At 53.3% G+C, this 16,222-nt stretch overlaps 1 protein-coding gene across 4 annotated transcripts in view; it reads right to left on the reverse strand.

Moving 5' to 3' along the window:
• The window catches only part of LOC138370087 (uncharacterized), a 235,429-nt gene that overhangs the window by 195,923 nt on the left and 23,284 nt on the right, over positions 1–16,222 (reverse strand). The window contains exon 1 of one of the 4 annotated variants that reach the window (XM_069334031.1): positions 9,732–10,117. The exons of the other annotated variants lie outside the window; for them this stretch is intronic. Within the exon in view, the coding sequence (XP_069190132.1) occupies positions 9,732–9,816 (85 nt within the window). The 5' untranslated portion in view covers positions 9,817–10,117. Of the gene's footprint in view, positions 1–9,731; positions 10,118–16,222 lie in introns of those variants that run through there. 4 annotated transcript variants of the gene reach the window in all.

Here is a 16,222-nt window from a genome sequence, read left to right on the forward strand (position 1 = left end):
CCCACAGCCAGCGGTACAGGTGATACAGACCCCCACAGCCAGCGGTACAGGTGATACAGACCCCCACAGCCAGCGGTACAGGTGATACAGACCCCCACAGCCAGCGGTACAGGTGATACAGACCCCCAAAGCCAGCGGTACAGGTGGTACAGCCAGCCACAGCCAGCGGTACAGGTGACACAGACCCCCACGGCCAGCGGTACAGGTGGTACAGCCAGCCACAGCCAGCGGTACAGGTGACACAGACCCCCACAGCCAGCGGTACAGGTGGTACAGACCCCCACAGCCAGCGGTACAGGTGATACAGACCCCCACAGCCAGCGGTACAGGTGACACAGACCACCACAGCCAGCGGTACAGGTGACACAGACCCCCACAACCAGCAATACAGAAGTCTGGGTTACAACAACAGCCCATAATAAGAGACTTTCACTATTAAGAAACAGAAGATAATAGCCATCACGGCCTCGCATTGACCACTTCACCTCATCGCCGGAGGAAGATCCATGTGGGTCTGCAGGATCGAGCTCCGGCTCTGCGACCCCGGCTTTTCTATTAATTGCAATGATTCCTGACCTATTTCCCTATCGTACCAGACACCAAACTAGTACAAAAGGATGAATTACGAGGAATTAATCAATCTTGTTCCGTACGTCACTGGAAGAGAGATATGATCATCACATTCAAAATACTATTTTGAAAATGGGGCTACGAATCCATCCTATTATATGTCTGGTTGACGCAATATTTGCTCGGTTATGTTCACTAAATGTCAGGTTATTCAAGTTACTTCAGTCTATTACATTATTTAGGTTCGTGTCTTCAGTTCTTTAATTTTATCTGTCTTATTTGGCAGGTGTTTTTATTTGGCAGGTGTTTTTATTTGACAGGTGTTTTTATTTGAGAGGTGTTTTTATTTGAGAGGTGTTTTTATTTAACAGGTGTTTTTATTTGAGAGGTGTTTTTATTTGACAGGTGTTTTTATTTGACAGGTGTTTTTATTTGAGAGGTGTTTTTATTTGAGAGGTGTTTTTATTTGAGAGGTGTTTTTATTTGACAAGTGTTTTTATTTGACAGGTGTTTTTATCTGACAAGTGTTTTTATTTGACAGGTGTTTTTATCTGACAGGTGTTTTTATTTGACTGTTTATGTTTCACTATTTTCTTTTATTTGATGAGGAGAAAGCGCTAAGCCATTTGGAAGGGATGAGAGTGTACTCACCTAGTTGTGCTTGTGGGGGTTGAGCTCTGGCTCTTTGGTCCCGCCTCTCAACTGTCAATCAATCAACTGAATTTGTTTTTACACACACACACCCCAGCAAGCAGCCCGTGGCAGCTGTCTTACTCCCAGATACCTATTTACTACTTGGTGAACAGCGCTATCAGGTGCAAGGAAAGGTTGCACAAATGTTTCTGCCCTGCCATGCAGATTAAACACAGACTCACCAGATACACGACGCCATTGGAGAAGAGGATTAAACCTTTTACCACAATAAACAAAATTTTTAAAACACAATGAATATGTAAATGAGCAAAGTTATATATGGAGCCTCCAGAGTAGGAGCATATTATGTGGAGGTACACGTACCGTCAGTGTGGAGGTACACGTACCGTCAGTGTGGAGGTACACGTACCGTCAGTGTGGCGGTACACGTACCGTCAGTGTGGAGGTACACGTACCGTCAGTGTGGAGGTACACGTACCGTCAGTGAGGGTGTGTGGAGGTACACGTACCGTCAGTGTGGAGGTACACGTACCGTCAGTGTGGAGGTACACGTAGCGTCAGTGTGGAGGTACACGTACCGTCAGTGAGGGTGTGTGGAGGTACACGTACCGTCAGTGTGGAGGTACACGTACCGTCAGTGTGGAGGTACACGTACCGTCAGTGTGGAGGTACACGTACCGTCAGTGTGGAGGTACACGTACCGTCAGTGAGGGTGTGTGAAGGTACACGTACCGTCAGTGAGGGTGTGTGAAGGTACACGTACCGTCAGTGAGGGTGTGTGGAGGTACACGTACCGTCAGTGTGGAGGCACACGTACCGTCAGTGTGGAGGTACACGTACCGTCAGTGTGGAGGTATACGTAGCGTCAGTGTGGAGGTACACGTACCGTCAGTGAGGGTGTGTGGAGGTACACGTACCGTCAGTGAGGGTGTGTGGAGGTACACGTACCGTCAGTGTGGAGGTACACGTACCGTCAGTGTGGAGGTACACGTACCGTCAGTGTGGAGGTACACGTACCGTCAATGTGGAGGTACACGTACCGTCAGTGTGGAGGTACACGTACCGTCAGTGTGGAGGTACACGTACCGTCAGTGTGGAGGTACACGTACCGTCAGTGAGGGTGTGTGAAGGTACACGTACCGTCAGTGAGGGTGTGTGGAGGTACACGTACCGTCAGTGTGGAGGTACACGTACCGTCAGTGTGGAGGTACACGTACCGTCAGTGTGGAGGTACACGTACCGTCAGTGAGGGTGTGTGGAGGTACACGTACCGTCAGTGTGGAGGCACACGAACCCTCAGTGTGGAGGTACACGTACCGTCAGTGTGGAGGTACACGTACCGTCAGTGTGGAGGTACACGTACCGTCAGTGAGGGTGTGTGGAGGTACACGTACCGTCAGTGTGGAGGTACACGTACCGTCAGTGTGGAGGTACACGTACCGTCAGTGAGGGGGGGTGGAGGTACACGTACCGTCAGTGTGGAGGTACACATACCGTCAGTGTGGAGGTACACGTACCGTCAGTGAGGGTGTGTGGAGGTACACGTACCGTCAGTGTGGAGGTACACGTACCGTCAGTGTGGAGGTACACGTACGGTCAGTGTGGAGGTACACGTACCGTCAGTGTGGAGGTACACGTACCGTCAGTGTGGAGGTACACGTACCGTCAGTGTGGAGGTACACGTACCGTCAGTGTGGAGGTACACGTACCGTCAGTGTGGAGGTACACGTACCGTCAGTGTGGAGGTACACGTACCGTCAGTGTGGAGGTACACGTACCGTCAGTGTGGAGGTACACGTACCGTCAGTGTGGAGGTACACGTACCGTCAGTGTGGAGGTACACGTACCGTCAGTGAGGGTGTGTGGAGGTACACGTACCGTCAGTGTGGAGGTACACGTACCGTCAGTGTGGAGGTACACGTACCGTCAGTGAGGGGGGTCTAGGTACACGTACCGTCAGTGTGGAGGTACACGTACCGTCAGTGTGGAGGTACACGTACCGTCAGTGTGGAGGTACACGTACCGTCAGTGTGGAGGTACACGTACCGTCAGTGTGGAGGTACACGTACCGTCAGTGTGGAGGTACACGTACCGTCAGTGTGGAGGTACACGTACCGTCAGTGTGGAGGTACACGTACCGTCAGTGTGGAGGTACACGTACCGTCAGTGAGGGTGTGTGGAGGTACACGTACCGTCAGTGTGGAGGTACACGTACCGTCAGTGTGGAGGTACACGTACCGTCAGTGAGGGGGGTCTAGGTACACGTACCGTCAGTGTGGAGGTACACGTACCGTCAGTGTGGAGGTACACGTACCGTCAGTGTGGAGGTACACGTACCGTCAGTGAGGGTGTGTGAAGGTACACGTACCATCAGTGAGGGTGTGTGAAGGTACACGTACCGTCAGTGAGGGTGTGTGAAGGTATGTTACGAACCCGGATCCAGCGTCCGAGCACGGAGCAGTGACGACCGCGCCATCTGTGGGTCAGCTCCCGAAACCCCCACCAAATGGACGACGACACCTGGTGAGGACGAGGTGTACTGGCCACAAGGGCCAGTTTCCAGTCCGGTTCAGCTCACAACACCGCCGCTGCTGACCTCTGGTGAGGTGGTGCTCAGACGACAACGCCCTCTATGGAGTGGATATGTCGGGCGTTTGTGTCTGAGCCTGTAAGTGAGGTGCTTTTGTGTGTACCTGTTATTGATGACGTGTCTACTTACAGAGTCGACCTGGGACTGCTGTAAGGGAAGTTGAGTCAGTCTACCCAAGGCAGCCGTCCCCATACCTTGTGCTTTGCTGCAGCAGCTGTGAGTCGCCTCCCGGAGGAACACTGTGGTGTTACCCTGCCAGTGAAGTGGCAGTAGAAGGATTGCCGTACCCGGGACCGACTGCTGGAGACGATTGACCACTGGGGTATTGAGGACAGGAGAGTGATTTGTGGTATCACACGAGGCTCCTGACTAGGGCGCTACCCTAGTATCGCTCGTGGAGTGGCCTGACCAGTGTTGCTGATCCGGAACCTGCCAGCTGTTCTGCTGGACTTGTGGTTGACGGCCTCCACGGCGGTGCCCCAGTGGAACTGTGTTTTGGCTGGCCTGTGTCTGGGGTAGACTCAGCTTGATCGAAGGATTCGTCAAGAGACCACGAAAGCACCAAGGACTCGGCACCGAGAGGATCCCGCGTCTTCAGGAGAAGACAACCGTGTATATACTTCCCTTGTGTAGTGTTAATACCCCTCCCCCTGTGTAACTTTTATATATTACTTATCGGTGAAGGTAATTATAATCTTAAGTTTTTGCCTTTTTTTCCCTTCCCCTTTTATTTTACTTGCGTCACGGATCTCATCCCTTGAAAGCCACTACTGGCTTGGGGCCGGATACAACTTCCTCTAATAACATCAGAGTACGAACCCAGTTGCGACCCGAGAGGGCCGTAACATAATTGGCATCCCCAGCGGGATCCGTCCCCTTGTTAAGTATGTTTGACAGGGGTGGTGAAGTGGCGTAATCCCTGTAAATAATTCCCCCTGTGTGTGACGATTGGGATGTTATACGTCCTGTGCGGTGCTCAAGAGTGACTAAGTGCGATATTGTGCAGTGCGGTGCTCGCTGTGATTAAGCGATTAAGCGCAATATTGTGTAGTGCGGTGCTCGGCGTGATTCAGTGCAATATTGTAGAGCGAAGTGTTCGCTGGGATTCAGTGCAATATTGTGTAGTGCGGTGCCCGAAGTAATTACGTGCAATATTGGCAAGTGAGGCGCCAGGTGTGATAAAGTGCAATATTGACGTAGAACAGTGTTCGGTGCGTTAAGTGCTAAAGTGAAGCGGTGTGTTAAGTGCTAGTTAAGTGTTCCATCGGTGACAATGGCAGAAAAAGCTACCATCGATGATCTGGACGATGTGCAGGCTTTTCTGAACAGAGAGGACTGTCTTGCCAGATTAAAGTATCTGAGCAAACCGGAACTTGTACTAGTTAGTGCCTACCTAGAGATAAAGATCCGTGCCAGTGATTCCCGTGTAGAGATCTTATCCAAGGTTCACCGGCATTTGAAGGCCGAAGAAAAACAAGAACGTGAGGCACTAGGTACCAAGGAAAGTGAAGAAGTTGCTTCCACTGAAAAGGAAGATAAAGGCAGTGACATTGACAGTGATGCAGGCGAGCTGAATATTAGCTTGCTTACAGTCAAAATGCGCGCCTTAGAGATAAATCGTGAGATAGAATGGAAGAAATTAGAAATGGAAAGAGAGAGACAAGATAAAGAATTAGAGATGAGGCGTTTAGAATTAGAACGAGAAGAAAGAAGAGAAGAGCGAGAAAGAGCAGAGAAACGAGAAAGAGAAGAACGAGAGAGAGAAAGAGAAGAACGAGAGAGAGAAAGAGAAGAACGAGAGAGAGAAAGAGAAGAACGAGACAGAGAGGAAAGAGAGAGACAACATGAGCTAGAAGTATTACGGTTAGGTGGTCGGAGGCCAACGACGGAAACCAGCAGTTTCGATCCGGTAAGGAACATCAAAATGGTCCCCAAATTCAACGAGAAGGAAGTTTCAAAGTTCTTCGCAGCCTTCGAGAAAGTCGCTGCCTCTTTGGAGTGGCCAAGGGAGAATTGGGCCATCATGATACAGTCAGTCTTGACTGGGAAGGCCCAAATCGCCTACTCTACGTTATCCCTTGACGACTCCGGCGATTACGACAAGGTGAAGAAGGTCGTGGTCGGAGGCCAACGACGGAAACCAGCAGTTTCGATCCGGTAAGGAACATCAAAATGGTCCCCAAATTCAACGAGAAGGAAGTTTCAAAGTTCTTCGCAGCCTTCGAGAAAGTCGCTGCCTCTTTGGAGTGGCCAAGGGAGAATTGGGCCATCATGATACAGTCAGTCTTGACTGGGAAGGCCCAAATCGCCTACTCTACGTTATCCCTTGACGACTCCGGCGATTACGACAAGGTGAAGAAGGTCGTGCTCATGGCGTACCAATTGGTACCTGAGGCTTACAGGCAGAAGTTCAGAAACCTGAAAAAGACCTCAGAGCACACTTTCACCGAATTCGTCACCATCAAGGAGCGACTTTTCCAAGAATGGTGTGCCTCTCGGAAGGTGGAGACCAAAGAAGACCTCGAGCAGCTCATACTGCTAGAGGACTTCAAGGATTGTTTGTCTGGAGACCTAAAGACGTACTTGGAAGAGCAGCAGGTAGAAACCTTGAGTGTGGCAGCCACTATGGCTGAAGAGTATATCTTGACGCATAGGCCTTCTGCTAAGTACGTCCCAAGGCATTACCAACGCCGGTTTGACAGACCTCATGACGAAAAGGAAAGACCCGTCCCACGAAGCGCTAAGAAGACGCCCCCAAGTAGCCCTCGAAGGACTAGTCCTAGCAGTCCGAAACACCGGAGTCCGAGGAGGAATGTGGTGTGCTGGACTTGTGGGCAGAAAGGGCATGTAGCAGCTATGTGCCGAGGCAGAAGAGGTAGCGGCTCACGTAGGGAGGTGATGTTAATGAGCTGTGTAACACCACCAGCAGGAAGCCAGTCGACGACGACGCAGGAAGGACCAAGTTTGTTCGCCCCTCACATACTAGTAGATCATACTGGTAGATCAGTTGTAGTGCTCAGAGATAGTGGAGCAGCCCAGTCCCTGATCGTGAGAAACTCGTTGCCCGAGGGAGTAAGTGTGGACGGGAGACAACAGGTTGTCCTGGTTGGGTTTCCTAGGACGCAGTACATCGCCCCCTTAGTGCCGGTACATCTCGACTCGCCTTACTTCAGCGGCACATGTGCGTTGGCAGTAGTCGATACCCTCCCTGTGGCTGGGATTGACGTGGTACTAGCCAACGACTTGGTGACAGATTGGAGCATCAATCTTCCCAAGGTCGCGGACGAGTCAGCCAGAACAACAAGGTCTGAGGTAACGACAGGCCGTGGTAATGTCCAGGTAAAAACAGACCCGGATTTAAACATGTTTAATTTGTCCTCTCACCCGCAGATCGACAGTATTCTAACAGTGTCTCCTGATTCTTCTCCCGACGAGGAACATGCGGTTACGATAGAAGAGGTAACTGGGCAAGAAGAGAGGCCTTGTGTGCAGGCACCCACGGGTACCAACGAGTCTGGAGCGAAGGCGGATGTGTACTTGCGGTATTGCAAGGTACAGCGTTCATTGAACCGGCCAGAGATTCCCCAGACGCCAGAGGTATGTGAGGTGTGTTCGAAAGGTCTAGTGCCCTCTTTGGTCCAAACCAGGCTAATGGATGTAGCCGGCTATGGACATTTCAAGCTCAGGAAACTCGTCCCTAAGTTAACCAAATGTTTCTTAGCGGTATTTTTGATTCTTGTTCTCAGTAAGGACCAGTGGACGACCCGACAGATGATGGCTCCCATGAAAATCGTGAAGAGATCCCAGGGATTAGAGACGTGCACTGTGCGTGTTGCAGTCGAAGAAGGGACCTGGAAGGTAATGGTAGATACAGGAGGTACGAGATATGATAATGTGAGTGACTGTTTCCGACAGGTTGACACCCCCCCGCCGTGATAGCTGAGCCTCAATGCAGCGTTGTGCGGAACGTTGGTCGACCTGACGGTGGCAGAGCGAATGCCATCTTCGATGTACGAACAGCCCCGTTGGAACTAGGTGTGAGCCTAGTAGAGGAGTCTGCTGTGAGTACTGATGTAACTGTCGCTGTGACTCTAAATGATCCGACCCCTGTATTCCAGGTTCCCGTATCCCTGAAGGACTACCGGATCGGTACCAGAAATGCCGTCTGTGATCAGCCATCATCGGTGCCACGACACAGGGAAGTGTCGAGTCGCCCCACATCGTGTCTACACCGATCCCTACTCGAGAGATGTGAGATGATGCCCCTGCTTGACATCGCAGAGGAGATGTGGGAAATTACGTCAGGCAGGTCATCGCCTGCCATTTTCAAGTTCCCTTTGTGCCAGGGTTTCTCCTTAGTACAGTTCTGTGGACGAGACAGCCTCGCCGTGCCAGTTTATAGTATAAGTGAGTCCATTTGGAGTTGTGTCCCCGTAATAATTGAGGTTTGTGTTTTTCTTTCTAGAAACCCAAACCAAATTCTTTTTGGTGGGGAGGTGTTACGAACCCGGATCCAGCGTCCGAGCACGGAGCAGTGACGACCGCGCCATCTGTGGGTCAGCTCCCGAAACCCCCACCAAATGGACGACGACACCTGGTGAGGACGAGGTGTACTGGCCACAAGGGCCAGTTTCCAGTCCGGTTCAGCTCACAACACCGCCGCTGCTGACCTCTGGTGAGGTGGTGCTCAGACGACAACGCCCTCTATGGAGTGGATATGTCGGGCGTTTGTGTCTGAGCCTGTAAGTGAGGTGCTTTTGTGTGTACCTGTTATTGATGACGTGTCTACTTACAGAGTCGACCTGGGACTGCTGTAAGGGAAGTTGAGTCAGTCTACCCAAGGCAGCCGTCCCCATACCTTGTGCTTTGCTGCAGCAGCTGTGAGTCGCCTCCCGGAGGAACACTGTGGTGTTACCCTGCCAGTGAAGTGGCAGTAGAAGGATTGCCGTACCCGGGACCGACTGCTGGAGACGATTGACCACTGGGGTATTGAGGACAGGAGAGTGATTTGTGGTATCACACGAGGCTCCTGACTAGGGCGCTACCCTAGTATCGCTCGTGGAGTGGCCTGACCAGCGTTGCTGATCCGGAACCTGCCAGCTGTTCTGCTGGACTTGTGGTTGACGGCCTCCACGGCGGTGCCCCAGTGGAACTGTGTTTTGGCTGGCCTGTGTCTGGGGTAGACTCAGCTTGATCGAAGGATTCGTCAAGAGACCACGAAAGCACCGAGGACTCGGCACCGAGAGGATCCCGCGTCTTCAGGAGAAGACAACCGTGTATATACTTCCCTTGTGTAGTGTTAATACCCCTCCCCCTGTGTAACTTTTATATATTACTTATCGGTGAAAGTAATTATAATCTTAAGTTTTTGCCTTTTTTTCCCTTCCCCTTTTATTTTACTTGCGTCACGGATCTCATCCCTTGAAAGCCACTACTGGCTTGGGGCCGGATACAACTTCCTCTAATAACATCAGAGTACGAACCCAGTTGCGACCCGAGAGGGCCGTAACAAGGTACACGTACCGTCAGTGAGGGTGTGTGAAGGTACACGTACCGTCAGTGTGGAGGTACACGTACCGTCAGTGAGGGCATGTGGAGGTACACATACCGTCAGTGTGGAGGTACACGTACTGTCAGTGTGGAGGTACACGTACCGTCAGTGAGGGTGTGTGGAGGTACACGTATTGTCAGTGAGGGGGGGGTGGAGGTACACGTACCGTCAGTGAGGGTGTGTGGAGGTACACGTACCGTCAGTGAGGGTGTGTGGAGGTACACGTACCGTCAGTGTGGAGGTACACGTACCGTCAGTGTGGAGGTACACGTACCGTCAGTGTGGAGGTACACGTACCGTCAGTGTGGAGGTACACGTACCGTCAGTGTGGAGGTACACGTACCGTCAGTGTGGAGGTACACGTACCTTCAGAGTCGTCTAGGAGAAGAGCAGCCTGGAGACGGTCGGGGGCGGCGCCCCTCACATAATAATAATCATTCTCTATGTACATGATCAACCTCGTGCTTGAGGGCAAGGTTGAGGGGTCCTTGGTGCTTGAGCGCGGTCTTCATCAGGGCTGTGACCTCCTCCCAGTGCTCCGTCCCAACCATCAAAGTCTAGTGTATCAGAGTCTGAGGACGGGTCACATATATACACCAAGTGTGCTCGGAGCCAACACCTGACATGCCACATGTGTGGCACACACCTGAGCCGCTACACATGTGGATTTTGAAGACTGTCGAAGATAGTTGGGGAAGTATCTGGCATCAGGTGGTCAGAGACCGGGCCGCCGGGGCGCTGATCCTCGGGACGAGCAACGGGTATACCTCTCGTAGGGCGAGTATAGTGCTATACATAGCTTATATTTGTCCTAGGGTAGGTTAGGTTAGGGTTATGAAGCTTGTATAATGCCTTTTAATATACCAATAATACCATAAGAGGATTATTTAGGTTTGTTTAGCAGTCCATAGTTTATAGATATCCATAGAGTAGATGTACGTTCATGAGGGTGTGTTATGAGGGTGTGTTATGAGGGTGTGTTATGAGGGTGTGTTGTGAGGAGTTGTGAGAGGCGTGTGTGGTGCGCCTCACACCCCCCTCCCCCCTCACTGACCCGTGCACCACACCTACCTCATGACTCTCATAACATGTATATATACACATTTATACACGTGTGCACACACACACACACACACACACACACACACACACACACACACACACACATACATTTTCATTCAGAATCACATTCATTCACACACAATCATTCAGAATCTTGTATACCACATATATAAGACCAATCCTGGAGTATGCGGCCCCAGCATAGAGCCCGTACCTTGTCAAGGACAAGACGAAGCTGGAAAAAGTCCAAAGGTATGCCACTAGACTAGTCCCAGAACTAAGAGGCATGAGTTATGAGGAAAGGCTGTGGGAAATGCACCTTACGACACTGGAAGAAAGAAGAGTAAGGGGGGACATGATCACAACCTACAAAATCCTCAGGGGAATCGACCGGGTAAACAAGGATGAACTATTCAACACTGGAGGGACGCGAACAAGTGGACACAGGTGGAAGCTGAGTACCCAAATGAGCCACAGAGACATTAGAAAGAACTTTTTCAGTGTCAGAGTAGTTAGTAAATGGAATACACTAGGAAGTGATGTGGTGGAGGCTGACTCCATACACAGTTTCAAATATAGATATGATAGAGCCCAGTAGGCTCAGGAACCTGTACACCTGTTGATTGACAGTTGAGAGGCGGGACCAAAGAGCCAAAGCCCAACCCCCGCAAGCACAACTAGGTGAGTACACACACACAGGAGCCTGGACCATCTGAGCGGTGCATACATCATTTGTGAGACCAGTTATGAGTATGCTGCCCCGGCACGGAACCCCCCTAGCTACAAAGCACTAAACAAAACTAGACAAATATGCAACAAGGCTCCTTCCTGAGCTAAGGGGACGGAGCTATAATGACTGAGGGAACATGACCTCCCTACACTGGAGGAAAGACGGAATATGGCAGACATGATAGCGACGTACAAGATACTAAGAGGGATGACAAAGTAGATACAGAAGCAATGTTCAAATTAAGAAACAGTAGAAGGAGAGGATGTAATTGGAACGAACTAGATGAGCAAGTTGTTGAAACCAATTCGATACACGAGTGAAAAAAAATCGTAGAGAAGAAAAAGGAGATATGACCACGACGTACAAAATACTGAGGGGAATAGACAAGGAGCACAAACATAGCGTCATTAAAGTGAGAGAAAGAAGGAGAGAATATAGGTAGAAGTTGGAAATTATAGTGTATGAGAGAAGTGTACAGAAGTACTGGTGTGGAGGCCGGGTGGTTCAATACAGCACATACATCCAGTTGCGAAGGTCGTTAACACCGCCAACCATCCCTCCACCAGGACAACCACCATCACATCACACTGACAGTCCCCAGCAACGAACAACCACTACTAGCACCATCCACCGAGACAACCACCACCATTGTCAGCCAAGATACAGATACCGTCCACCATATCATCCACTATTTAAGTGAGCTGTGTCCATCACAGCCACTGACATCCTCTCCCACACATCACTCTCCCACACACCACTCTCCCACACATCACTCTCCCACACACAACTCTCCCACACATCACTCTCTCACACACAACTCTCCCACACACCACTCTCCCACACACCACTCTCCCACACACCACTCTCCCACACACCACTCTCCCACACATCACTCTCCCACACATCACTCTCCCACACACCACTCTCTCACACACCACTCTCCCACACATCACTCTCCCACACACCACTCTCCCACACATCACTCTCCCACACACCACTCTCCCACACACCACTCTCCCACACACCACTCTCTCACACACCACTCTCCCACACATCACTCTCCCACACACCACTCTCCCACACATCACTCTCCCACACACCACTCTCCCACACATCACTCTCCCACACACCACTCTCCCACACACCACTCTCCCACACACCACTCTCCCACACACCACTCTCCCACACACCACTCTCCCACACACCACTCTCCCACACATCACTCTCCCACACACCACTCTCTCACACACCACTCTCCCACACATCACTCTCCCACACACCACTCTCCCACACATCACTCTCCCACACATCACTCTCCCACACACCACTCTCCCACACATCACTCTCCCACACATCACTCTCCCACACACCACTCTCTCACACACCACTCTCCCACACATCACTCTCCCACACACCACTCTCCCACACACCACTCTCCCACACACCACTCTCCCACACACCACTCTCCCACACACCATTCTCCCACACACCATTCTCTCACACACCACTCTCCCACACATCACTCTCCCACACACCACTCTCCCACACATCACTCTCCCACACACCACTCTCCCACACACCACTCTCCCACACACCACTCTCCCACACACCACTCTCCCACACACCACTCTCCCACACACCACTCTCCCACACACCACTCTCCCACACACCACTCTCCCACACACCACTCTCCCACACACCACTCTCTCACACACCACTCTCCCACACACCACTCTCCCACACACCACTCTCCCACACACCACTCTCCCACACACCACTCTCCCACACATCACTCTCCCACACATCACTCTCCCACACACCACTCTCTCACACACCACTCTCCCACACACCACTCTCCCACACATCACTCTCCCACACATCACTCTCCCACACATCACTCTCCCACACACCACTCTCCCACACACCACTCTCCCACACACCACTCTCCCACACACCACTCTCCCACACACCACTCTCCCACACACCACTCTCCCACACATCACTCTCCCACACACCACTCTCCCACACACCACTCTCCCACACACCACTCTCCCACACACCACTCTCCCACACATCACTCTCCCACACATCACTCTCCCACACACCACTCTCCCACACACCACTCTCCCACACATTACTCTCCCACACACCACTCTCCCACACATCACTCTCCCACACACCACTCTCCCACACACCACTCTCCCACACACCACTCTCCCACACACCACTCTCCCACACACCACTCTCCCACACACCACTCTCCCACACACCACTCTCCCACACACCACTCTCCCACACACCACTCTCCCACACACCACTCTCCCACACACCACTCTCCCACACACCACTCTCCCACACACCACTCTCCCACACACCACTCTCCCACACACCACTCTCCCCACTGTCATGTACCCAAGTGCCCTCCACTCCACCACTCTCTCCTGCTTCGCCAGGGCCACACACCGGGCAGCGTCCAACAGCCTGCTTGACCACACCAACTAGGAGGCCTAGCCAGAGGCCAGGCCCAGGGACGTTGAACACCCGGTACCAACAACAACAGGCAGGTAGGTAGGCAACTCTCCTCTGCCTTCTATGTCTCAATATCCTCCAAGGGGAAGCTGAAACATCCCAGAAACTACCACTCACCGTGACAGTCACTACCACTCACCGTGACAGTCACTACCACTCACCGTGAGTCACTACCACTCACCGTGACAGTCACCACCACTCACCGTGACAGTCACCACCACTCACCGTGACAGTCACCACCACTCACCGTGACAGTCACCACCACTCACCGTGACAGTCACCACCACTCACCGTGACAGTCACCACCACTCACCGTGACAGTCACCACCACTCACCGTGACAGTCACCACCACTCACCGTGACAGTCACCACCACTCACCGTGACAGTCACCACCACTCACCGTGACAGTCACCACCACTCACCGTGACAGTCACCACCACTCACCGTGACAGTCACCACCACTCACCGTGACAGTCACCACCACTCACCGTGACAGTCACCACCACTCACCGTGACAGTCACCACCACTCACCGTGACAGTCACCACCACTCACCGTGACAGTCACCACCACTCACCGTGACAGTCACCACCACTCACCGTGACAGTCACCACCACTCACCGTGACAGTCACCACCACTCACCGTGACAGTCACCACCACTCACCGTGACAGTCACCACCACTCACCGTGACAGTCACCACCACTCACCGTGACAGTCACCACCACTCACCGTGACAGTCACCACCACTCACCGTGACAGTCACCACCACTCACCGTGACAGTCACCACCACTCACCATGACAGTCACCACCACTCACCGTGACAGTCACCACCACTCACCGTGACAGTCACCACCACTCACCATGACAGTCACCACCACTCACCGTGACAGTCACCACCACTCACCGTGACAGTCACCACCACTCACCGTCACAGTCACCACCACTCACCATGATGCGAGAAGTGAGGTGTTCCAGATTGTGCTCCCAACACCTCCTCCTCCCACCACCTGCTTCCTGTCCTCCCCTGCTGTGTCTTGTCCCAGTCTCCCACCACACCTGTGCTGGGGCCTAGCCAACCTCACCCATCACACCTGCACTGGGGCCTAGCCAACCTCACCCACCACACCTGCGCTGGGGCCTAGCCAACCTCACCCACCACACCTGTGCTGGGGCCTAGCCAACCTCACCCATCACACCTGTGCTGGGGCCTAGCCAACCTCACCCATCACACCTGTGCTGGGGCCTAGCCAACCTCACCCACCACACCTGTGCTGGAGCCTAGCCAACCCCACCCATCACACCTGTGCTGGGGCCTAGCCAACCTCACCCATCACACCTGTGCTGGGGCCTAGCCAACCTCATCCACCACACCTGTGCTGGGGCCTAGCCAACCTCACCCATCACACCTGCGCTGGGGCCTAGCCAACCTCACCCACCACACCTGCGCTGGGGCCTAGCCAACCTCATCCACCACACCTGTGCTGGGGCCTAGCCAACCTCACCCATCACACCTGTGCTGGGGCCTAGCCAACCTCATCCACCACACCTGTGCTGGGGCCTAGCCAACCTCACCCACCACACCTGCGCTGGAGCCTAGCCAACCTCACCCATCACACCTGCGCTGGGGCCTAGCCAACCTCACCCACCACACCTGTGCTGGGGCCTAGCGACCCTCACCCATCACACCTGCGCTGGGGCCTAGCCAACCTCACCCACCACACCTGTGCTGGGGCCTAGCCAACCTCACCCACCACACCTGTGCTGGGGCCTAGCCAACCTCACCCATCACACCTGCGCTGGGGCCTAGCCAACCTCACCCACCACACCTGTGCTGGGGCCTAGCCAACCTCACCCACCACACCTGTGCTGGGGCCTAGCCAACCTCACCCACCACACCTGCGCTGGGGCCTAGCCAACCTCACCCACCACACCTGTGCTGGGGCCTAGCCAACCTCACCCACCACACCTGTGCTGGGGCCTAGCCAACCTCACCCATCACACCTGCGCTGGGGCCTAGCCAACCTCACCCACCACACCTGTGCTGGGGCCTAGCCAACCTCACCCACCACACCTGTGCTGGGGCCTAGCCAACCTCACCCACCACACCTGTGCTGGGGCCTAGCCAACCTCACCCACCACACCTGTGCTGGGGCCTAGCCAACCTCACCCACCACACCTGTGCTGGGGCCTAGCCAACCTCACCCACCACACCTGTGCTGGGGCCTAGCCAACCTCACCCACCACACCTGTGCTGGGGCCTAGCCAACCTCACCCACCACACCTGTGCTGGGGCCTAGCCAACCTCACCCACCACACCTGTGCTGGGGCCTAGCCAACCTCACCCACCACACCTGTGCTGGGGCCTAGCCAACCTCACCCACCACACCTGTGCTGGGGCCTAGCCAACCTCACCCACCACACCTGTGCTGGGGCCTAGCCAACCTCACCCACCACACCTGCGCTGGGGCCTAGCCAACCTCACCCACCACACCTGTGCTGGGGCCTAGCCAACCTCACCCATCACACCTGCGCT

The sequence above is a fragment of the Procambarus clarkii genome, chromosome 30 (genome assembly GCF_040958095.1).
Source record: "Procambarus clarkii isolate CNS0578487 chromosome 30, FALCON_Pclarkii_2.0, whole genome shotgun sequence".
Classification (NCBI taxonomy): domain Eukaryota; kingdom Metazoa; phylum Arthropoda; class Malacostraca; order Decapoda; family Cambaridae; genus Procambarus; species Procambarus clarkii.